General features: G+C 37.9%; 1 protein-coding gene across 4 annotated transcripts in view; it reads right to left on the bottom strand.

Moving 5' to 3' along the window:
* LOC149557336 (prolyl 4-hydroxylase 1-like) overlaps positions 1–26,355 on the bottom strand; it is a 255,775-nt gene that overhangs the window by 117,628 nt on the left and 111,792 nt on the right. For all 4 annotated transcript variants that reach the window (XM_089832008.1, XM_089832009.1, XM_089832010.1 and 1 more), the window contains 2 exons: positions 4,237–4,289; positions 4,015–4,080 (listed from right to left, as the gene is read on the bottom strand). In XM_089832008.1, the coding sequence (XP_089688134.1) occupies positions 4,015–4,080; positions 4,237–4,289 (119 nt within the window). The remainder of the gene's footprint in view (positions 1–4,014; positions 4,081–4,236; positions 4,290–26,355) is intronic.

Raw genomic sequence — 26,355 nt, 5'->3', positions numbered from 1 at the left:
ATTGTGTGGGATCTCCTGCTAGAGTCTAATTGAGCTTTGGCCAAGCAAGTTCAGATTCTCCCTCCTTCAACATATTATTCGGTACAAGCAATCCATCCCATGCAACATTATTCTTGCAGAATTTGGGGCTCATCTCTTCGAGCTTGAGGCCACCTTTGATTTGGTTTGGTAACTTTACCGACTTCGGCGCTTTGCTAACTCATCAAATGCTTGTTACAGAAATTTGTACGCAACCTATTTCTATTCAGAGTTTATTGTTGCTTTCGTTCTCCCTTCTAGTCGGACTCATGATCAATTTGTTGAGGCCTCTTCCCTTCTTTGTTCCATTGGGATTGAGATGGATTGCCTTCCCTCCTTCCAATATTCACTTAATGCACCCACCCTCAACATCTTCCTCCCTAGTAGGAACTAAATGGGTACATCAGACCTAACATTTTTGGGCAGTTTATACATACTATTTGTGTTAAACCCCACAGGGATCTTTTGCCGTAATGACCTTTTACGCAAAGCACTTTCTAGAGTTGGAGGACAGACTTGTTACCTACCCTTCCTACCTCTCCCTCCATTGGCCACATTCTCTCAAGACCCCCCTTCACTCCTTTAGGTAAAGTTCCCATAGGCTCCAATGCAACACAATCACCTTAGGTATAAAGAGTGCCATATGTGTCAACTTTCCAGCATAGGTGAGATTGATTATGAGAAGCACTTCATTTTTCATCGTCCTCTATACTATGAGATCAAAGAGAGGTTCTATTGCTTTTACAAGGAGGCACGGTCGCTCTCCACTTTCTTCAACTATAGAGACTAGGAAAGCCTTGCCCTTCATTTTCAGGAAGCCCTTAGGCTTTGAAACAACATGCTCTAGCACTGACGCCGTAAAACATCTCCACCTTGCCAACTTATTACTTCCTTCTTCAACAAGACTCATTTGGCATGTGGTGCCAAGCAATCGTTTTGCACCACCCCTTTCTCCAGATTTTGTACAGTCCAGGACAGCATTATCCAATGTAGCCCTCCTCCTCCAAGACCACTACAAGGAGGTCTGGGAATTTAACAAGCCCTATTGATTATCCTTTGGTTCAAAAGTTCTTCACAATTGATTGAGACCCTTATTTGGGTCTGGGAGGTTTCTCTCTTTCCTCCATTACTTTCTCTATGATTTTTGTTTCTCCTCTGGACATTCATTTGAGTCCCTGTTGCGGGTTGGCCCCCTTTTCAGTGTACTTGGCAATCCCTTTGAGCCTTGGTGATCTTTCGTTGGACATTAATAAATTTATCTTATCTCATCTTCCATTAGAATCATACAAGTGTATATTTAAGCCATCCTAAGAGTTCTATTTAAATAATCTAAGTTGTCCTAGGTGGTATCCAAGGCATAAGTATGGTATATAAAGAAGGTATAGGTTAGTTATTATGATCATGTTGAATATTAAGTTGTTCGTGAACACTGAAGACTATCAAAGGTAACCCCCACAAAGTGGATTAGGAAGTTGCCCATTTGAAGTGGCATATTATTATCAACTATTTACAGCATTTTCCTATTATATTGATCATGTAAAAGCTATTTTATTGCAAAAGGTATCAGAGCATCATCTTGGCACCATGAAGGTAAGGACTTCTTATCAATTTTGCAGGTCATTTTGGAAACCCCATATCTTTCAGATTTCACTGAATTTCTTTTAGATAATTAAATATTGTTTCTAAACAACCTATGATTGTGTACCTTATTCAAGACTTAAAGTAGCCACAAGCCAACTACGCGCAACATAATACAAACTATAGCTTAGGGGGCATAGCAGTTACTCACTTCAAAGGAAATGCTGAAGCAATGCTCGGCACAAAGGTTTCTTAAATTATCCTGGTAGAATGAATTTTTTCCTCCAATCTTTTCCTTTTGTACATTTACTGACATATATACATACATACAGACATATACATACACTATATATATGTATATGTATGTGTGTGTATATATTTGTTCTTCCGAACCCTCAAAAAAATTCTTCTGTACCAGCATTTTTTACCCACATACCATACGTGTTCCTATTCTTGATTTGGCAACTTAGCTGGTTTATAATAAAAAGAAGATTGTTTTTATCTTTGTTGATTTTCCTTCAAGAAACTGATTTAGAAATGTTCTCTATGTATACAACCAAAAAGATTCTTTTTGGTAGTTCTTCTTTTCTATTGATGATTAGGAGTCAATGGCATGGTTCAACATTAATTTAAAATTATTAAGGATGTGGTGATTCTATTCTGGCTTCCTTAAACATCTTTCCACCTCCTCCTCACCTTAATTTATTAAGCCTCAAAAGGAATTGATAGCCTTCACTGTTTTGGTGAAGAGGGTCGATTCAGATTTTTCTTGCATAAGCTTGCAAAATCTTATAATCCAATTTGTTTCCTTTTTCATTTCTCAAATCAATATCTGATTTAGAAAGTGGTGGTTTAGTGTCAGTTCTAAGGGTGGTCATTCTTTGTGTTTAATTTCCTTGACTGTCTTTTAATCATATTGGTGTGCAAAATATAAAGTAAAACTCTATCTAGATGAACATGTTTGTGTCAGACTCGGTAGCCAAATTGAATGTTCTCACTGTTTATTGATCAGAGACAAGAAAAGGAAGTGAGTAGAATCTGTCAGTTGGATCAGAGAAGGGAAACCCAATACAATGCTCTTTCAAAAGTCAATTCTTAATAGGCAATGTCTTGGCAGTGTGCCAGTGGATCAAGACATTAGAATGCTGGATTGTTAAAACTTAAAAATATTCCAGATATTCCAACTACGACCGGCTTAGAAGTTCAGATGTAGATATTCATATAAGTTTATAACCCATGCCAGGGCTTATTATAACATATTCCTTTAGATATTTGTACAAAAGAAAATTTCTACTGCAGCATACCAAAATCTGAAATTGAATTGGAGTTGATTTAAACTGTGTTTATGGAGAGATTACTGTCTGAAGAATTCCCATCTCAATGATTCCAAGCTTACTGGATATATCATCCCCAAATTTATAACACTGAAACCAGCTACTGCAGCATAAAATAATTTTACTGATCAGAACATGAAAGGGACTTGCAATTAAATAGTTAGATTTGTTTAAAGCACTTGATTGATGCGATTAGCACTTCATGCTCCAATTAAACAGGCATTTAAATTTGATATAAACATCAGCAATTGGCTGAAATAAAAACCCACCATGGATTTCAACTAATGATTACCTCCCAACAATTGTGATTTATTTTATTATTAGGATCATTGGTGGAAAACATATTTGCATTACACTTTGAAGTGCTTTTTCAAAATGAGAGAAGTAAGCTCCATTTCTTACAAAATTTATTTATGCTTTGATGCCTCGTGGTATCATATCTTATAGAAATTTTATTAAATGAAACAAAAAATGTGGCACATCCTGATAATGGATTATAGCCTGTAGCTAGTGCATCCATGAATTACTGAAGGCCTTTTTAAAACAAACATAATCTCCATTAGCTTCTAGAATGATTTATCCATGGTTTATCCTTTGTTGATAGCCAAATGGACCTCTCTCAGAAGAATTGTAGATTCCACCAATATTATCATTACATGATATATATACCAAAATAAAAGCATGCACAGGTTTTGACTGATCTTTATGATCTCAAAAAACCCCTTTGGCTGCAGGACATGGGTTGACTGTGAGCTTGTGCATTTAAATTCAATTCAATGTAATCTACTAAGGAGGTCACTGTCTCACAAGGAGATTGATTCACTTTTCAATCCACTGAGAAGGAAACATCTTAAATACTGGTAAATAGTATAACTGCTAAGTGATGCCAATAATTTGATGCATAGCTCCTAAATTCTTCTTCAAGTTACACTTTGGCAACACAAAATTGTTGGAATATAGAATTTGTCAAAAAACAAATAAATGCATCATACTACACGTCAAGGTCATGATACTTATTTCTCTGATACAAAATAATGTGTCCCCAAAGAACAGATGTCAAACAAATCAAATAATAAATACATACCTCGGGACTCAGAAAATTGTGGAAAACAATAATTCTTGGGGACCATGAAATTATTTCAGGTTTAACCTGTTAAAAAATAAAACATTTAATTAGAAGCAGTTCACTAAACTTTTCTTTGGTGTCTGGGATATGACAAGGGCACATGGAGTCTTACATATTGACAACAAAAAACCTAAGATATAAAAGAACGTCTTATTTTTAAAGCATAACATTGCAACATACAAATCCAATCCGAAGCATCCTCGCATCTTCATCCTGCTCCCAGGGCAAAAATCCTGGCTATGAAAAAACGTATCAGAGAATGAACTTCATTGTTAACGAAGGGAAAATTATCACCAAATAAAAACTAAAATACTCATCGAGAACAGAAAAATTAAATTGAACAAAATCAGGAAGTGCACAAGAAGGGATCATTAAAACTGCACTGATCTAAAAAGCAAAAAAATATCAGTTCTGATCAACCCCATCTTCCAAAGTTTCTATATCCATCTGTAGTGTGCATACATCTTAATTATCTTTAACAGTTAAGTTTCATTCTCTATCTACTTTACTTACAGATTTTGGCTTTAAGGAAAAAAACTTAATGCAACAAAACTGTGAGCTACCAGTAGCCAAGTTAATCAAGCCCCATAGTTTGGCAATAACTAATCAATCACACATCAAGTTCCACGATCACTATTATTAGTAAACCACTGCGGTTGTAATTACTACTTCAGGTGAAAGCATGTTAAGTGATCACTTAATGTTATAGAAAATAACTCTCAAAGGTATTTAGCCAGATAGAAGCGAGAAAAAGAATTCTTTCTGTGAGGTTTGAATTGATACACCCCATATTCATTTAAAAGAACCCCATGACCATTAGTTGTTTATATAGAGAAGCCAAGGAAAAGGGTCAATTTTCATTATACAAAAAGATACATATTCCTAATTTCCAATCTTGCTGTAATTTGTGTAACTACAGTTGGATTATGTAGTTGTTTTGCTGAAGAACTTCAATGTAATATTATTTCTGCAAATTTTATTTCAGCTGAAGAATGATTCCAATATCATTTCTGAGACTTCATCGATCTGGTTAGTTTATGGGGTTTTACCGGTTAAATCTGAAATACATTGCATGAGAATATTTTTTGTTTAAAATTTCTGGGATTTCTTTGTGAATTTTGGGGTAAATATCTGATTAGGGATACTACAGTGGTATCCTCATGCCAACCTGCGAGTTTACTTGAAACACAGAAATATTTTATTCAGAAAGTATAATTTATATTTGAGACATATATCTTGGCATGAGCTATCGCGACATACTTTGAAATGGGAAAATATTTTAATATCTCAACAAAAAGCAGGACTATTGTTTGTGATAAATATTTTATTTAAACTTGTTTTCAGGAATATTTTGAAGTTACCTTAGTCTTTCAATTTTCTAATATCCGGTGATTCAAACTTATTTTTCTATCTCGATATAAGTTTTCAGAAGGTTGTCAGGAGGAGAAATCTGAGAGTGAGAAGTGTTTTTATTATTCATTTGAGCATATAATCGTGGGTTATACTGTCTTTTGGGTGTGAGTTTATTGGTTAAGCCAAGATTATCTTTAATAAATTGGCAATCTTCTCCAAACTGTGGTTTTTATTTTAGCCACAGGCTTATAATATATAGCTGAGAACTAATAACTTCAGCAAAGGTTACCAACTGCAGAGATTTTAACTGTGGGTCCGAGATTTATTGTAGTTTTCTCTTATGTTTTGAGATTATATTTCACTGGAGGATTATTAATTTGAGGGTTATATAATTGTGGCACGAAATTTGGAGCGAAAAAAATCTTTAATATTAAGTGGTTCCTTTCTATAGTATTGGCAAATATTATTTTTTTTTTTTGCTCGGTGAAACTATGGCCTGTGCATATATATTTAATCTCAGTTTTGGCAGCTAATTCTGAGTAGGAAAAGGTATTGTCAGGAATACAATTAATATCATAATATTGCTCACAGCAGAATAAAGAGTGAGGAATAAATTGCAGAACGTATTGCAGGAAACATTGCAGGGAGGTTATTCTATTTTTGGAGTCTCAATCGACAAGTGTATGAAACTACCATGAAATAACCCCAACAGGTTATTGCTTTTTTTTTCAACACCAAAATCTTAATACTTCAGGGGTTTGACATTTCATCAAACAGTTTGCAAACGAGCTCTGATACTACTGTTATGACCCTCACTATATGAGTCACTAAAGTAGCAATACTGGAGAATGGCCTCTTATCAAATACTTGACATGAAACAAGACTAATCTTATGCAATGGATAATAATAATGACAAATTCAGGAAAGTGATTCAATTGCAAGTACTATGGTAATAGCTATTCAGTTTTATTGACAATCAAATGGAAGAATAACTGAGTCTGAAAATTACAACTGAACAATATTGGAAATGGAACCTGATGGTTGTTGTCTCAGAATTTGCGTGAGTTAATCAAATCGTTTATCTTCATAGACTGTAGGAATGTGGGCGCCGTCTCTCCCCTTTTTATCTGCCGCTGTTGACTTAGCTCGATCGGAATTTGGGGTTCCTCTCCATCGTTCTTCTGCCTGGTCACATTCCCTGCGATTTATATGTTTGGAATCCGATTGTGATCACTTTACGACTTGTGAAGGTGCCCGAACTGTTGGCAATCGAATCCGCTGGTTACAAGGGAGATTGGAAACCGGTTGGAGAAATCAAACGCGCCCCTGCCCTTTGTATTTTTTTTGCTTCTATTGCCGGCTAAAAAGAAATCGCTCCTCCATCATTATGCTGGGGTTGAGTCTGTCTGAGAACGGGTAAAATCCGGGTAGTGATTTCCGACCCTGTCTAGTGAATTTCTTGATCACTGATCCCGTTAGTTACTTCTGTCTACCGCTAGAAATAATGCGTCCAGTCCTCTATGTAAATCGTCTACCATGCATACTCTGAACTGCTACCTTTCGGTTGGAATGAGGGTTTCCTGTTCCAATTTCGCCAATTCTCAGGACTCCAAATCGTCACCCTTCAAGTAATCCGAATATGCAAATAATTTCAACATGAAATGGCTGAAGACCATCTCCAATGTGCAACCCTTCGGGGGGTATTTCACCTCCTCAGTTATGCAGATCCAAGGGAGTTTTCGTTCCCAAAGACCTAATGGGAATTTGCAGACCAATGACTACAAATTGCCTCAATTGAAATAGAAATTGAATCCACCAAATCGCTTGTCCAAATGGGTGCCTTATGTCCTCTATTTATTCACTTTGTTGAGAAGTTACTGGAAGTTTTCCGGAATTATCTTTTATAATGTACTTTTATTATTAATATTAAACTTTATAAAATTAAATAAATAACTTTATAAAGTTAAAGTACAACCTTAATTTAATATTAGAACAAGTAGGCCCCACTTACTGAATTATTATTCTCCGAGAGCAAAAATGTAATCATCTGGAAATAAAATGACTCTCTTTCCAAAATCATTTGCCTACGAGAGTCGATGATAGGCAAATTCCCTGTTAAAGTTATGTCACTAGAAAGGGGACATGACAATCCGCCCTTCCTGAAATTGCTTGCCCTCAAGCAATCTCAAAGCTGGATGCTGCAAAATTGTTTCATTTTCCCAAGTAGCATCTTCAACTGGTAAATCTCTCCATTTAACCAAATATTCTCTGATTACCCTTCTGCGGAGCTGTTTTTCCCTGCTTTCTAAAATGAATTCCGGCACTAAGATCAATTTCCCTTTATCATCCAAGGGAGGTAATACTGCAGAAGGTATCACATTCTGCCCCAACACCTTTTTGAGGCGTGATACATGAAACACATTATACACTTTGCTATCCGCTGGAAGCTCAAGCTCATAAGCCAATTCCCCTATTCGCCTGGTGATCCTGAAAGGCCCATAATACCTAGGCTTAAGCTTCTCTGACCCACTCTTTTTGAGAGTAGATTGTCGAAATGGCTAAAGCATTAGGTAAACCATGTCACCCACCTCAAAGCTCCTCTCCGTCCTCTTTCGATCTGCATATTGCTTATACTGATTCTGTGCCCGAGCTATGTTATCCCATAGAGTGCTAATAATGTCTTTACTTCCTTGAATCAAATCCCCGGCACAAGGAACCCGGACATCACCCATTAATAAGTCAATAAAGCTCGGTGCATCATACCCATATAATGCTCGGAAAGGTGTCATCTGAATAGACATGTGAAAAGTGGTGTTATAACAATATTCACACAAATAAATCCATCTTACCCAAGCCTTCTGCTGATCAGCCACGTAATTCCTCAAGTAGCCTTCCACCCATTATTTTACTATCTCTGTCTGTCCATCAGTTTGCGGATGATAACTGGTACTGGGTGTGAGCTCAGTGCCACATAATCGGAACACCTCTCGCCAAAAATGACTCAAGAATCTACTATCCCTGTCACTGACAACACTGCGGGGTATCCCATGTAACCTGAAAACCTCTCTGAAGAATACCTCGGCTACCTGTACTGCGGTATAAGTAGTGGTGATGGGAAAGAAATGAGCATATTTCGTTAATCTATCTACCACCACATAAATGCAATCACGACCCTGAGCCTTGGGCAACCCGGTAATGAAATCCATGGATATGCATTCCCACTTCTGATCTGGAATAGGAAGTGGCTGTAGGAGTCCTGCTGGGAAGGTGTGTTCTTGCTTATTCTGCTGACAAACAGGACACTCACGGACATACTGCAATACATCTGTCTTGAGTCCTTTCCAAGTGAATCGTTCTCGCACTTGTCTATATGTTTTAAAGTATTCGGGGTGACCAGCTATAGGTGAATCATGAAGAGCTCGCATAATAGACTGCTTCACCTTCGATCCTGGGACTAAAAATATCCTGCTCTTGTAAATAATCAATTCATCCACAAGTGTATACCTGGTATCAACAATTGTCCCATCAACTATCCCAGATGCCCATGGATCTCTAACATATTCTGCAATAATTAGATGCTTCCAATCCTCAGAGATCTCTACCATTGCACTAAGATGTGGCCTGCGTGACAAGGCGTCTGCTACTATGTTCTGAGTGCCCTTAACATATGATATATCAAAGTCATATGCCTGTAACTTACTTACCCACTTCTGCTGTCTATCATTGAGATCCCTTTGCCCAAGGAAATGTCTCAAACTGTTGTGGTCAGTTTTTATACAAAACTTACCACCTACTAAGTACTGCCTGAACTTAGCTAATGCATGCATGATAGCTAACATCTCCTTGTCGTAAATGCTGAATGTTTTCTCTGGCCCACGGAGTTTTCTGCTCTCATATGCAATTGGATGTTTGTCCTGCATCAAAACAGCCCCAATACCATCTCCTGAAGCATCACACTGGAGTTCAAATGGCTTCGAGAAATCAGGCAATGCTAGTACCGGACATGAAGTCATGATCTCCTTAAATCTGTCAAAACAAGCCTGTGCCTTTGCTGTCCAAACGAAAGCTCCCTTTTTAAGCAAATATGTCATAGGAGCCGCATGTCGCGAATATCCGCAAACAAATCTGCGATAGAAGCCACATAAACTAAGGAATCCTCTCAGCTGTGTCAGGTTCTCAGGAGTAGGCCACTCCACAATAGCACGAATCTTATCAGGGTCCATCCGTACTCCTTTACTGATAATATGTCCCAAGTATAATAATTCGGTCATGCCTAAATCACATTTAGACTCTTTGGCATACAAGGACTCTGCTTGCAAGGTTTTCAGTACTATCTCTAGATGCTCCATATGCTCATGCCATGTTCGACTGTATACCAAGATATCATCAAAGAAAACCAATACAAACTTCCTCAGCTGATGATGGAAAACCTTATTCATGGTGGACTGGAAAGTAGCTGGTGCATTAGTCAACCCAAATGGCATCACTACAAACTCAAAATGCCCACAGTGACATCTGAATGCAGTCTTTTCTATGTCCTGTTCTCTGACTCTAATCTGGTGGTAACCGGATCTCAAATCAATCTTACTAAAGTAGCATGCCCCATGTAGTTCATCTATTAGCTCATCAATCCGTGGAATAGGATATCGATTCTTAATAGTCTTCTTATTCAGCATTCTATAATCAATGCACATCCGAAGAGAACCATCTTTCTTCTTTACCAAAACTACTGAAGAAGCAAAAGGAGACTTACTAGGTCTGATGTGTCCCATTGCGAGAAGCTCCTTGATGGTTATCTCTATTTCATCTTTGAGCCTCTTTGGATGTCTGTATGGAGTGATCATGACTGGTTTAGCACCCTCTTCTAATTCGATGATGTGCGAGTGATCATGACTGGTTTAGCACCCTCTTCTAATTCGATGATGTGCTCAATCCCTCTATCAGGTGGTGTACCAAGTGGAATATCGCTAAATACCTGACTATACCTTTCCCTCAATATCTGTATGTCGGGATGATATTCTGTCTTTTGTTGTTCCTCCTGTGTAGGCATGAGAGTACACATGGCTGCCCATTCAATATCATTATGCCTCACCAATCTTTCCATTCGCCTGAGAGAAATGGTTCGGATGTCACTATTTCTGATTGCTCTCAGCACATGCTGCCTCCCATCAACCTCAAACTTAATCTCCATGTCCTTGAGTCGGAAAGTAACTTCGCCCAATAAACGTAGCCATGCAATACCCAAAACTATATCTAAGTCGCCCATATTAACCACATGGTAATCCGCTTTGAACTCATAATTATTCAAGCGTAAAGGCATATCTCTAACCATCCTGTTACACTTAAGAGTGTAACCATCAGCAACCTGTACTCGGAGACCTTCGAATTCTTCTGTCTTAATACCACGGCGCTCAACCAGTCGTGCATCGATGAAGTTGTGCGTAGCTCCTGTATCAACCAATGTGATCACCTTCTGTCCTGCTAAAACACCACGTAACCTAAAAGATCCCTCCTGCTGAATGCTAGACAAACGCCCCTGCTGTAAATGCAATTCAGGTTCCTCTTTTTGCTCTGAATTCCCTATTTCTCCCTCAGGCTCTGAATCGTTGTGCTCATCCCCATTTGCTGTACTGTCAAAATTTGATCCTTCATAGTATGCCCACATAACTCTATTGGCTTTTCCTTTAGGTCTCAGAGGACAATCATGATCCCTATCATATGGACCTTTGCAATAGAAGCATAATTTTTTCCTGCGTAAGTCGTTTAATGTTTCTGCATCCAAGGGTGTAGTAGATTTTCCTTTGGTTTCAATGCTCTTCCCTTTATTCTTATCAAACTTCTTATTGTCTCTGAAAGGGGTAGTACTCCGAGAGGTGAACCTACTAGAAGGTGTTGTAAGCTCCATACTTCGTGCTTTCCTCATAGCTTCCTGCAGTGTTGGTGGGTCAAATGCCTTAATCCATCCCTTGAGAGGTTCAGACAATCCTTCTGTAAATAAGATAACTAACCTTCTTTCAGACACATCCTGTACCATGACCGACAACCTCTGAAATTCACTAATATAAACCTCCAAATTGCCAGACTGTCTCAACTGTGCAAGGTCACGAAAATAAATCTCTGGATCCTTCTTATCAAAACGCTCAACCAATCTATCCACAAAGTCCTGGTAAGATGTTACCTGATTGTGCTGCAAGGTAACCATCCCATGTGACCACCAATCATGAGTTGCGCCTTCCAGATGCAGGGTGGCGTACCTGATGGCATCTATCTCTGTCATAGGCCTCAATGCCAAGAATGTATCCAACTTATGAACCCAAGCTTGCGCTGTCATCTGACCACTACCATCGAAAGTTGGTAAAGTGAGTTTGCTAACAGCTCGCTGCAACTCACTATCATGCCCTCCTCTAGGCCTCCTATTTTGGCGACTGCTCCTCATATGTTCTCTCCTCTGGTTTAGATAGCGATCAAAGTTCAATAGTTCACGCACATGCGGGGGTAATGCCTGCCATTCCGCAATAGCAGCTCTGAGATCATCCTGGAAATCATCTGGCAAGTCATCTTCTCCTATCTCCTGAGCCTCTTCCCTTAGGAAGGTGGGACGAGTAGGCCTATTTGCTGTCCATGATCTGTGCCTAGGAGCACCTTATGAGCCTGCCACACTTCTATTATCATGATCAGATGTACCTCTACCTTGTTCCTGAATCCTGGGCTGAACAACTCTCTCCATTATGGTAGTCAAAGCCTGTAGTGACTGAGCTATTTCTTGCTGTCCGGTAGTCATGATTCTGTAAAACTCTCTGGTTTCATCATCATCAACTCTGGGAAATCTCGGTGGACTCTATGATTGTCTTTCCCCCATATCTCTGCCTTTATGTCTAGTCCTCCTGCGAATATAATATCTGGAATATGATTGCATAAGATGTCCTACCCAACAGGATGGCAGGAACACAGCTCTGATACCACTGAAATAACCCCAACAGGTTATTGCTTTTTTTTGCTTTTTTTTTCAACACCAAAATCTTAATACTTCAGGGGTTTGACATTTCGTCAAACAGTTTGCAAACGAGCTCTGATACTACTGTTATGACCCTCACTATATGAGTCACTAAAGTAGCAATACTGGAGAATGGCCTCTTATCAAATACTTGACATGAAACAAGACTAATCTTATGCAATGGATAATAATAATGACAAATTCAGGAAAGTGATTCAATTGCAAGTACTATGGTAATAGCTATTCAGTTTTATTGACAATCAAATGGAAGAATAACTGAGTCTGAAAATTACAACTGAACAATATTGGAAATGGAACCTGATGGTTGTTGTCTCAGAATTTGCGTGAGTTAATCAAATCGTTTATCTTCATAGACTGTAGGAATGTGGGCGCCGTCTCTCCCCTTTTTATCTGCTGCTGTTGACTTAGCTCGGTCGGAATTTGGGGTTCCTCTCCATCGTTCTTCTGCCTGGTCACATTCCCTGCGATTTATATGTTTGGAATCCGATTGTGATCACTTTACGACTTGTGAAGGTGCCCGAACTGTTGGCAATCGAATCCGCTGGTTGCAAGGGAGATTGGAAACCGGTTGGAGAAATCAAACGCGCCCCTGCCCTCTGTATTTTTTTTGCTTCTATTGCCGGCTAAAAAGAAATCGCTCCTCCATTGTTATGCTGGGGTTGAGTCTGTCTGAGAACGGGTAAAATCCGGGTAGTGATTTCCGACCCTGTCTAGTGAATTTCCTGATTACTGATCCCGTCAGTTACTTCTGTCTGTCGCTAGAAATAATGCGTCCAGTCCTCTATGTAAATCGTCTACCATGCATACTCTGAACTGCTGCCTTTCGGCTGGAATGAGGGTTTCCTGTTCCAATTTCGCCAGTTCTCAGGACTCCAAATCGTCACCCTTCAAGTAATCTGAATATGCAAATAATTTCAACATGAAATGGCTGAAGACCATCTCCAATTTGCAACCCTTCGGGGGGTATTTCACCTCCTCAGTTATGCAGATCCAAGGGAGTTTTCGTTCCCAAAGACCTAATGGGAATTTGCAGACCAATGACTACAAATTGCCTCAATTGAAATAGAAATCGAATCCACCAAATCGCTTGTCCAAATGGGTGCCTTATGTCCTCTATTTATTCACTTTGTTGAGAAGTTACTGGAAGTTTTCCGGAATTATCTTTTATAATGTACTTTTATTATTAAACTTTATAAAATTAAATAAATAACTTTATAAAGTTAAAGTACAACCTTAATTTAATATTAGAACAAGTAGGCCCCACTTACTGAATTATTATTCTCCGAGAGCAAAAATGTAATCATCTGGAAATAAAATGACTCTCTTTCCGAAATCATTTGCCTACGAGAGTCGATGATAGGCAAATTCCCTGTTAAAGTTATGTCACTAGAAAGGGGACATGACATACCAGAACCTTGAGTTGGCTGGGACAAGTTTACAATAGTCGCCTTATTCATAATTGTCTCCTTCTGAGATAATAGTGTCATGTATTTGATCAGAAATTAACTGAAGCAGCCTGGGATAGGCATCGGGTTCTTAGTCAAACTTTCTCAGAGGTGTCACGTGTGCAAAGACTGTTCATTGTGATGCTATGAGAGATAGTTGCAGGTAGTTGGAATGTATAACAAAAGAATATGGAGTTGCTTTCAAAAGGGCCTGTTTTTGCGTAATGGTGCATAGCTTTCAGAGATACTACCAACACAAACTAGTACGTATAGGTTATCAATACCAGTCACTGCAATAACTTCGAACTATTAAGAGCAAATATCATCAGCTTAGAGATTTTTGGTTATGTTGGGAAAATATTATTACTGCAAAGCACTAAAGAAAGGTAGATTGTTTAATCACCAATATATTTTCAGCATACTGGTGTCATTAGTTGATAAAAGCACTTCAACTATATTATTTGGATCAAGCTAAAATAACCAAAAAATAAAGTGTCATGGATGTACAAAGTCCACAAGACAGAGTGTTCTTGGGCTTATTGCTTATATAGTTGGTGATAAATTTAAGCTTTCTTATTTGGCATCGTATAAGGGGATGACAGATTATATAAAAAATATTACTTGAGCAAGTGTCCATATATTTGAGCTGGCAATAAGCAAATAAAGACTGATCTTAGTATTGCTGGGAGGAGTAAGGTGTATGTTCTTCTTAAAATCACTGTAAACAGTAATGCATCTTGTGGAAGGATATACCTTTGACCTATAGATCAAAAAATTAGGATCTAAGGAAGTCGAGTCATCATTAAAGGACACTTTTGAAACTGTTAATTGCTCAAATTTCAGACTTGGTTTTCTCAGGTGATCAAAGGAGATATTTGAATTATACTAGAGTCTGTTCAAGGTGCTGAAGGTTTAACAAGCACACCATAGAAAATAAGAGTGCAGATTTGTCTTGATTGCTGATAACATGGGCGGTGCAGAGATTTATAGCATTCGTATCTGCTGAGCAGGAAGTGAATTCTCTGCCGGAGCAGTACACCTGGAAAGGTCATTGTTGCATAACAATCCATTCGGAATCCACTGTTATCAGATCAGTTTAACCTTTGATACAAACCCATTAGAACAGTCTTTGACAGTTTGATTTTAGGTTTTGGGAAAAGGATACAGTCAGATTTGACCAGCATTATTGAAGGTCCTTGCACATCAGACTTCTAAATTTTGAGAGAGCAGCTATGGGAAAAATCAGGAAGGATGTGAAGTTACAGCAGCAGTTAGCCCAGACTTTCCAAACTGACAAAAGAGCTAAACTACTCAATATGTATGATGAGTACAACAAACTCCCTCCACAGGTTCAGAAAGATTCACCCTTTATTGATTACATGGATTTTCATCCAAAGCTACAGAACAAGAATAATGTAGCCAAGAAACAATACCATGAGATAGCTTATGCACTTTTGGCACAAAGAGCTTGCAAAGGGTTGAATAAGGAGTTTTCAGCAGCTAGTAGTCAGCACATAGGTGAGCCAAATTTCAAACACGACTTGGTAGGCAACAAACGAAAATGTACTACACAGGTTAAAAGTGGCTTTGGAAAAGAAGAGCAACCAACTACCAATGATTCGCATCCATCCCAGGATCATGTGAAATATGGTAAATTTGATGCAAGTCTCTTAATAGGTAGTATGGAGGTAGAGGTTACATGTGGGGCTGCCTACACTAGTGCTCTTGATGGGAATGTGGATAACGCATTGGAGGAGATTGTCCAATCAGCCAATGATGATGACTTCACATCTTTTGTGAGTATTGATGTTTAGTTTGATCCGGACATAATGGTCTCTACATATGGTACGGATTCTTCTATGATGAATTTACTTTTGAACATGATCCTACCCCTAATTATATACAACTAGATATGAAAGATGACATTTATGACTTGGATATGTGTGATGAAATGCATTCTCCACCACATGTGCATTTGACTCCTCTCATACACCTACTAGTTCTCCTTATTTGGAGAGCCAAATGAAAGTAACTGAAAATAAAACCTTGCAGCTCTATCACATTTTGATAACATATATGAGATGGTTGAAAATTATTTTTGGAGGCAACAGTTATAGAAAATAAGAAAAAGAACTCATAGAGGAAGTCTCACATTTGCAGGTAAATTGAGGAAGAGATGAGAACAAAGAAATCAGATTATCTACATCTTCTTTCAGATCTTGATCATCTTCTCAGTCAAACGGATATCTATTGTGAGGCATTTAGACAGAAGGATGAAGAAGTGGACACCCTTACTTGTGAGCTCTTGAATCACAAGGACACCCAAGAGGCTGCCCTAGTGGCATTTCATGGAGTATAAAATCAGAATGTTGAGCATAATCAAAATTCAAATTGGCATGCTCTACCTAAGCTCAACAATTAGATTTGAAAGTTGAGGAGGCTGACAGTCATAATAGCCCAAGATGAGCATGATTCATCTACATTGAGTGTACATATGGTACTTAATGATAAGCCATTGACGGAGGTTGAAATTATTTATCATGACTATACAATGAGGAGTGCTCATCATTTTCCTTTTGATCCACACGTGGAGAACTTGATGAGGCGCAAATGTGGATTGTCTTAGAGATTGTATCATCAATTGTGGGATGGAGGTCGGCCATCTTTAGAAGATGTGAATAGAGGTAGTATTTGATTCAAGTGATTTAGGAGATTACTTATAGGAACACCAACCAATTTTAAATCATAGTGATATGTATCCAAGAGGGTGGTTACTTCTATCTTACAAAGGTCTCACGCAAATACAGGGTTACACAGTGATTATGGTGTCAAATAGCAATCAACACATATGTGGGGATCCTTCTGAAGATGAAGGCAGTTGTGGTGTTACATATTCTTTTAGTGGTTTGTATCTCCTTGTGGCCAATGGATGTGAAAGCAGTTTGCTTTGGGACTCGAGTATTGACAGAGTTAGCAGTATAGCTTGGAAAGGTTCCACTTATGTGCTTCACAAATTCTGGTTTGGTGAAGACGAGATCCAAGTTGAGCAACAGGAGTCCAATGATCTTCTTGGGCCTATTTTGATTTTTACGGATTCTGTGTGTGTGAGATTGGATAGTTGGTAAGGTATACACCCTTGTGCAGTTGAGGGAGGTGTCATAAGTTAGCTCTCCAAGATGCTCTCTACTGAGATGTTCACCCCTGTGACACCTTTTGTTGGATTACTTCGTCATTTCTAGCATGGTGGCATGGTGATTGTGTTAGTTGTGTAGCCATTATCATCTTCATTGTCATAGGTATTACAAGAGTTAGTGATATTAGGGACATCACACAGGTCTTAACTTAGGATCCATGTGGAGTGCTCACATGGGTTAACGATCTAGGAGTTGGGAGGAGTGACGTGTTGCATTCCTTTTTTGACGGAGGTTGGTATAGTGTTGACCTTCTGCCACCTCTTGATATCACAAGTGTTTGCAGTTACGGCTATAGTGGGGTGCTCTATTGGGTAGAGAGCACTTTCTTTTATGATAGCAATGCAGGGCAAGTTGTCCCAACTAAGTATACACATCATATGTTTTAGTTTCTCGACATCCAATTGATTGGTGTTTTGGGTCATGCTGATTTGTTTTATGACTCTAGGATTGCAAATGTTTACACCATTGTAGCCCAATGGAAGTGTAGAGCATTGGCAATGAGGTAGATTTGGGAACTAGGCATTTGGTTTCAGCATACAAATGCACATTGCTTAGGGGCAAGCAATGCTTAGGAATGAGCAAACTGTCATGTCTCCTTTTCCATGCCAGTAAATTTTTTTGTGATATTAGCCCACTGTGCCTTGATCTTGTGGGCTAACCATGTTTTCTTTGGGACCAGATTGAGTTTTGGCATAGGCAATTCTAGTTGTCGACCAATCAAGGTCGTTTCAGTAGGGTTTTCAGACACTTACTAATTTCAGTAAGTCAACAAGCTAAACATTCTTGCCATTTCAGGGTTAGATTAAGAACATCTCATTGAGACCCTTTCAGCGAGCTATCACACATGCATATCCAAGTCCACCTGATCAATGATTTTTATGCCTAAAGATTCAATTGATTTATTATAAACTGACATTATAACTTAATATTATTAATGTCACTTTGTTATATATGTGCACTTTATTTTCTAAAGTGGAGAAAAAGTACTATTTTAAAAAAGATATAAAGAAACAGAGAAGGGAATGCAAAGAGACGTCGGGTTGGTCTTCAAATAGGAGAAAGGACACATTTGCAAGATATTTGGTTTTATGATTTTGGAGTTCATTTTCTCCCTTGGAGAGCCTTGGAAAGCTTCAACTTTCGGCAGGTGAGAGGGCAGAAACCCTTGAACTAGGGATAATTGACGAAAACCCTTGAACTCGGGACAGTAGACGGAAAACCATTGTTTGATTGGGATATCACACAAATGTTTCACGTTGTACTTTAAGTTTGTATTCGTAAAATACAATCTTGCTGTAATTTATGTAACTACAATTGTATTTTGTGGTTGTTTTGTTGAAGAACTCCAATGCAATATTGTTTCTGAAAATTAATTTCTGCTAAAGATCAATTGCAAAATCATTTATGAGACTTCAGTTTTTCTGGTTATTTTATGGGGTTTTACTGGTTAAATCTGAAATACATTGCATAAGATTATTTGTTTAAACTTAGTGACATTTCTTTATGAGTTTTGGGGTAAATATCTGGTTAGGAATATTACACATCATTTCTTATATCAAGACCCTACAATAAGGAAAAAAAAGACATGTTTAGTTATCATTTTTTATTGGAAAGTATTTCTAATTTATAAGTCCAATCCTACTCTGATAATCCCTTTTTGCATTTGAAATAATCATTCTTCACAATTTAGCTCACCCACCTTTATGTCTCGCCCACCCATGTTTGGCTACCAAAGCCCTAGTATCATTGAAATCTTTATACCTTTTGATTTCTTCTTCGAAGACTCTGTTAGACCACATCCTAATCATTTTCATAGCTTTTACCCCAGCACAATTTCCACTTATCACATGTATGCCTCTTTTATTATGTCTTCTTCTTTTCCACAAGTATGAAGATCAAAATTATGCATATGAAGAACAAATTTCCTACTTTATAGTTGTTTCTGTGTTTGAAGATCTTTGTTAGTATTAAAATCCATTAGAAGAGTTGAAGTCAATTTAATAATATATCAGCTTTCAATTTATTATGCTATCTTTTCCCTTTCTCCCAAACTCTTACTTTTCTAAGAGAAATTTGATTATGGTCGTAAAGGTGCCAAATCTCTCCAAATTTCTATACTGTAATCTTAAAAGAAAGTTGTATTTTACTTTAAATTTCAATATTTCATAAGCATGGTCTTTCAGTTCAGTTTTAAATTCAAAGTTCATATTCCATCCTTCAAAAATCTTTCCACCAAAAATAATGCTTTGGTTGATTTCAAGTTAAATTAGTTTTGATTCTAAAACTGATGCTACAACACCATTCTCGGGCTTCATCCTAGTAAGAAAAATAACTTTGACTATAAAGACTCTTCACCCAGCTTTATCATCTTCATTCCCTACAAATGATTATGAGCCATCAACAATATCAGAGAACATTGTTTCAGCAAAACCAGATTTATCACCAAGAATGGAGGTTATATCATCAGGCCCAAATACTGTACTCAAAAACTAATATCCTACTAGAATTTGCTTACAAGTTACCTTTATGCCCACGTTATAATTTATTTTTATCTTAAGAACGCCACCTTATTACAACATCTTATCTTTCATCCTTACTTTTATACTTGTACAGAGTGCAATTTTTACTTGGATATTTATTAGATATTTATTATTCGAACTAGTAGGATTAAACATGACAGCAAAAATAATTCTCAGGAATAAATCACCAAACCAAAAGATACAATTCTCTTTTTAAGTCACAATTTAATACACAATGAATAAGCTTGGGGTTAGTGTAAGGATCAAGGTTTCCCAACTTTGGAAAATAAAGCATAGGATTTCCAAAGAGAAAATTAAAAAAATGCAGAGCATTCAAAATGATATCTACAGATAAAATCACCTTAAAAACAGTGATTAACTGGCAACTGCAATTTTTTGTGATAAATTGGGTTTCAAAACTCCACGAAATCAAGTAAAAAAGGGCAAAAAAATTCAGAAGGGAAATTTAATCAGAAAACTGTGATTTCCTGAGTCAAGAATTTGCATGTATGAGTCAATGCCACAATTTACTGTGATTTTCACATGATTTCTGCCACCATAAGATTAATTTCCCATGTCATAAACCAAATCTGATTGCTTGAATTCCCAATTTTAATAAATTGTGTTCATTTGAAGTTTCGTCCCTGCATTTCATTGTTAAGTTGGAAATCCTCATGATTTTCAATTTTAGCAAAACATACATCACTTTATAAAAAATATATGGAACAACAGGACAGAGCTTCTAACCATTGAAGAACAAGGAAAAAGATTGGATTCTTAAAGAAGAAAAAAGTTACATAGTTAGCACAAAAAATAACAAGCAGAAACCAATTGAGATGGATAATTGTTTCAAAGAAAGTCTGAAGGCATACATATTAGTGGTTCTTAGAGGTTGTTGAGAAGGTTGAAAAATGGGAGGAAATGTACAAGGAGAGGAAAAAAAATTCCTCACTTTTGACAGGAGCTTTGAACCAGTGGGATCACAATGGGGAACCTATTCCTGTGTACAGACTGAGACATTACCACCTCCTTGATTACAGGGGCGTAAAAACTCCTCCCACCACTTGTCTCCTTATCTCTCTTCTCCTTCTCCTCCGTCACGACCACCAATGCTACATCCACCAATAGAACCCAGTCACGGCATGAATACCCTGTGAGCCTTGCAGAAATTTGAACTTTTGTCGCACCATTAATGCAAATACTTAACCATCACACTATGTGATCAATCCCCACAAGAAGAGAAACTAATAAAGAGGAAAACACGAGGAAAAAATACAATGAAGATGACAAATATAGGTAGATTTATCCAATAGGGTTTCGAGTAGAAGAAAGATGTGAATAACTGATAGATTTGGTAAACAAAGCACAACAGAGTTGGGATTTGGAGCATTTTTTGTTTTTCTTTCTCTTTACATTCCAAGTCTTTTGACATGGATTTCAATTTTCATTTACTTTCTTTGAATCTTTAAGACTTTTACAAGTGTCCTGAATTCTATTTTGACATACGTACACATATATAGATAGATAGACAGATTTTCCAGACCATAGGTTACAAGACTGTTAATTTTGATACAAAATATCACTTACCTACCAAGTACTAAAATCATAAAAATTAGAAAATTAACATTTAGTTTTACATGTTGAATAAACGAAGTATGGTAGTGGACGTGCCAATGAATGAATAGAGTAGCAAGTAATTTAAATCAATAACTATCCTCTACCACAGACATCCCGTTGTGAATTTACTATTATTCTCACTACCAATACTATTTGTCTGCCACTTCTCATTTCTATAACCCACATATTCTTTTCCGTTCACAAGACTATCAGAATTAGGCAGGAAAGAGACGCAGCAGGTGGTGCAGTACAATACATCCTATCAAATTTTCTACAGATGGTCAAAGGATGGCATATTAATCAAATTAGAAATTGTGTGATGCACTACACAGACCAAGGGTTTTAGTGATATATGTAAATCTAGTCATGGAAAGGAGAAATTACAGTCAATGAAATATAAGTGTTAATTTGGAACCTGCTAAAAGCCTATACTTCCAATAAGCATCAACTATTTCAAGTTTAAAGAAGAATCACCCCTAGTATACCAACAACAGGGACATCTAAGTCAAACATGAAAGGCAATCAAGGCATCACTAATTTCACTACTGATTTGCCTTTGTCAGACATCAAGTGTGCAGAACTTCAGAAATTATGATTTCTATAAGTCTATGATCAGATCTTATTAAAGGAAAAATACTCAAGTACATGCTAACATATCAGTATCAGATACAACACAGATCAAATTTAAAACTATAAAAGTGGAAGAAAACAGTATAAAAATTATCAATAAATTTTTAGAAGAAATCAAGCATTGTGCCCAAAAGGAAGCAATAGCATACTCTGCAGACCAATGAATCCAATTTATTTGTATTCCACGGCATTTCGGGAAGGGGTACAAGGGGACAGCTGGGGATGTGTTTTTGGTGCAATACAATACATCCTATCAAATTTTCTACATGGCATATTAATCAAATTAGAAATTGTGTGATGCACTTCATAGACCAAGGGTTTTAGTGATACATGTAAATCAGGTCATGGAAAAGAGAAATTACAGTCAATGAAATATAAGTGTTGACTTGGAACCTGTTAAAAAGCCTATGGTTCCAATAAGCATCAACTATTTCAAGGCTATAAAGAGGAATCAACCCTAGTATGCCGACAACAGGGACATCTAAATCAAACATGAAAGGCAGTCAAGGCATCAGTGCTGATTTGGGTTTGTAAGACATCAAGTGTGCAGAACTTCAAAAATTTTGATTTCTGCCAATCTGATCAGATATTATCAAAGGAAAAATACTCAAGTACATGCTAACATATCAGTATCAGATACATCACAGATTAAACTTAAAACTATAGAAAGAGGAAGAAAATACTATAAATTCATTAAATTTTCAGGAGAAATCAAGCATAGTGCCTTTTAACACACAAAAGGAAGCAATGGCATACTCTGCAGACCAATCAAACCAATTGATTTATGTTCCATGGCATTTCAGGGAGGGTGTAATGTCCCCTTTTTAGCATTCATAGCATGATGTTGTCATTAGCCTATTTCCCCACGGTCCCGTAGGCTAACCAGGACATTAAAGGGGCTTAGTTTCAGTTGCAGGTCTTCCTGAGGGGTTTTGAGGCAACTTTGGGCATACTTACTATTTATAGTAAGTCATCTTGGACATGGTCGGACATCCAGTGGCAACAGTATGTCGATGGTAATTGTTTAAAATCGATAAGAAGACTTGTTTATCATTGATAAGATTTGTTATGCATTGATAAAGCTATTTTATAAAGTTAAATTTAAATATTTAACTTTATTAATGCATAGACTATAGTTTGCGAGAAATATTTAAATTAAAAGAGTCCCCCTTATTTTATAACACATTGGAGACATAAGTTACATAAAGGGAGTTATGTTTTATCCCACATTGAGAAAACGAAGGATGGAGCTCTTATGAGAACACTATAAAAGAAATGGAAGAGCTTCTTTTAAGCATGCTTGGAAATATCAAAAGAAATTGGGTAATATTCTGGAGATTATATCTCAATAGTTTGAAGGATGAAATCCCTTCAAGCTGGAAATCTTAACGCCATTGAAAGATATGGTCTTGAGATTCAACATGGTACCAGCAAGTTCCTGTCACGAGTGACTGTAGCAGCGAGTTACTGTACCAGTCGGAATCACTGTAGCAACAAGTTACTGTAGCAGTCGGAATCACTGTAGCAACAAGTTACTATAGCAGTCGGAATCATTGTAGCAGCGAGTTACTATAGCAGTCAAAATCACTGTAGCAACGAGTTACTGTAGCAATCTGAATCACTGTAGCAACGAGTTACTGTAGCAGCCCGAATCACTGTAGCACGGTACTGTAGCAACGAGTTACTGTAGCTGCCCGAATCACTGTAGCAGCAAGTTACTGTCGCAGTCCGGATCACTGTAGCTGCAAGTTACTGTAACAATTTCAGAACTATTAACACTGCTGTAACCGCAATGGCTATGGACCATCATTGAACTTTTTAGTTGATATAATGCATTGAGTTTAATGAGAAGATATGATTGTTATGGTAGTTGTAATTTCCTGATAATCTGAAACAAGAAATAAATGAATGGTCATTGTTATTAGTTGCATATGGTTCTATGTTGCCTCCTATTTGCATCTCATATGAAACACAAACAATCTTGAGAAACCATTGATCAACATCAAGCTGAAAACTATAAGAAATTTAGTTGCAAGACAATTGTTTGACAAAATTACAGGAAGAAATAGACATTAAAATAACAAAACAAGGCAGGTTGTTACAGTGGTCTCAGAGCTTGTTTATCCTTCCATCCTAGTGGGTACAAACACAATGAACAAGTGGTGATATGACAAATTGGAGTGTTCAACCTTTAACTCATCACTATAATTTAAGAAGAACCAGGGCTCGTCTAATCATAGGACAAGAGGAACAGGGAAATCTAGAGGATCATATTGATACAGGTGAACCAGTTATTGGCAATATGCGAGACAGGAATGCTCGGGATCCTGGAGAGGAAAGATTCTTACAATTATTAGAGACCTTGGCACAGGGACAGCGATTAGCAAAACAGAGGGCACAGGAACAAAATCAGAGATTGGAGCTTATGATGCAGATGACGGCTCGTCAAATGGGGTTGAATGCTAACACGGGTGGAGGAAATAATCAGAATGGTAATAATCAAAATGGTAACAATCAGAATGGGAATAATCAAGATGGGACACATAATGGAGGTGAGCAAGTTGGGAACAATTTTGGTCATGCACCCTAGCAAGCTAGGACAGTGAGTTCAAGGCCCATGATTCCCACATTTCCTCCTAGAGCCCCAGAGCAGCCCGTACCAGAGCCCCAGATCACTGATATACAGGACCAGTTGAGGAGAGATTGGGAAGCTGGAGGTCCAGATTTTACTGTTGCAATTACCTTTAGGGAGTATATGGATGTGCGGATGAAATATATACCACGTGGACATGACAGGAACCAGAGCTATGAGCTACAGAAGAAAGTAGGGAAACTTCAGTTACCATATTATGATGGCTCGGGGAAGTCTACAGCAAGAGCTTGGGTTCAAAAGCTTGACACATACTTTCAATTGAACCCTATGCCTGAGGAAGAAGCTATTAAGTATGCAGCAATTCATCTGGATGGGTTAGCACACGAGTGGTGGCATCATGGTATGGTCACTATGGGGCATGCACACATTACTTCATATGTGGAGTTTACGAAGAGACTAATTGAACATTTTGATAGGAAGGATCCAGAACTCCATTTCAAGGAGTTAGCTCAGCTTAAACAATGGGGATCATTGGAAACATACATTTCAGAATTTCAGAAACTTGCAGTGTTAGTAACAGATGTATCTGAACGGAGGATACTGGTTCTATTTATGGATGGGTTAGCTGATCCGTTGAGAGGGTGGATTAAAGCTCTCAACCCTCCCACTTTGCAGGAAGCCATTAAGAAAGCTCGTGACATGGATTCCTCTTCAACTTCTAAAAATAAATTCCAAGCAAAGAGTTTCCCTTCGAGGAAAGATAAGGACAGTAAACCTTTTCATAGAGAGGCTCAGCCACCTAAGGAGGAAAGTAAGAGGTTGGACAATGAGACAATTAATGATCTCAGGAAGAAGAATCTTTTTTTCATTGCAAGGAGCCTTGGGATTTGTCACATAAGTGTCCATTGAAAGCAAAAGCTAAGCAGATGGAGTACTTTTCAGCCGAAGAGTCAGTGGATGGAGATTCAGAACAGTCATCAGAATCAGATGGAGATGATGATAATTCTTCACATGAGGAAGCACGCAGTGATAGCACGATAGCTCAACTATCCAGTATGCAGGAGGCCATCACTTTCAAAGTTAGGGGAACTTTGGATGGACAGAGATTTGTGGCACTCATTGATACAGGGGCAACACATAACTTCATTGATGAGAAGTTTGTGTCACGCAGAGGGCTACATACAGAGGAGCATAGGGGATTTAAGGTGATGGTTGCCGATGGCTTCAAAATCGACTGTACCAAGAAAATCTCCAACTTGCAGCTTCGTTTGGGAGATTATGACATGGTGGGAGATTTCTTTCTGGTCAACATTGGTGATCAGGATATGGTGCTTGGGATGAATTGGATGAAATCTCTGGAAGAGTTTACATTTAACCTCCAGAAAATGGAAATGAGGTTTGAGGCAAATGGTAAGAAGATAGTGCTCAGAGGTCTGTCAGATGGGAGACTTCGAGTGGTGTCACTCAAGCAGATGCAGAGTTTCTTCAGACACGACCAGGTGCAATGGACAGCAGAGTTCAGAGTAATGCCTGAGGTGACAAAGCAGCATAAATAGGAGTATCCACCTGATGTACAAAAAATAATAACCAAACATACTAAGGTGTTTGGTGAGATACCTCCAGGGAGACCCTCAAATAGAGGAATCAAGCATGTTATTGAGTTAGAGGAAGGGGCTAAGCCAATCATCATCACACCCTACCGCCATCCAAAGAGATATAAGGATGAAATAGAAAAGGCAATCAAGGAGTTGATTGACATGGGGCACATACGGCCAAGCAAGAGTCCTTTCACTTCTTCAGTAGTATTGGTGAAGAAGAAGGATGGTACAATGAGGATGTGCATTGATTATAGGGACCTAAACCAAAAGACAATCAAGAACCGATACCCTATTCCACGCATCGATGAGCTTATTGATGAATTGCATGGTGCATG

Source organism: Cupressus sempervirens, chromosome 5 (assembly GCF_028749045.1).
Source record: "Cupressus sempervirens isolate cs-2001-9-10 chromosome 5, ASM2874904v1, whole genome shotgun sequence".
Classification (NCBI taxonomy): Eukaryota; Viridiplantae; Streptophyta; class Pinopsida; order Cupressales; family Cupressaceae; genus Cupressus; species Cupressus sempervirens.
This window is presented reverse-complemented; position numbering and strand designations above follow the sequence as displayed.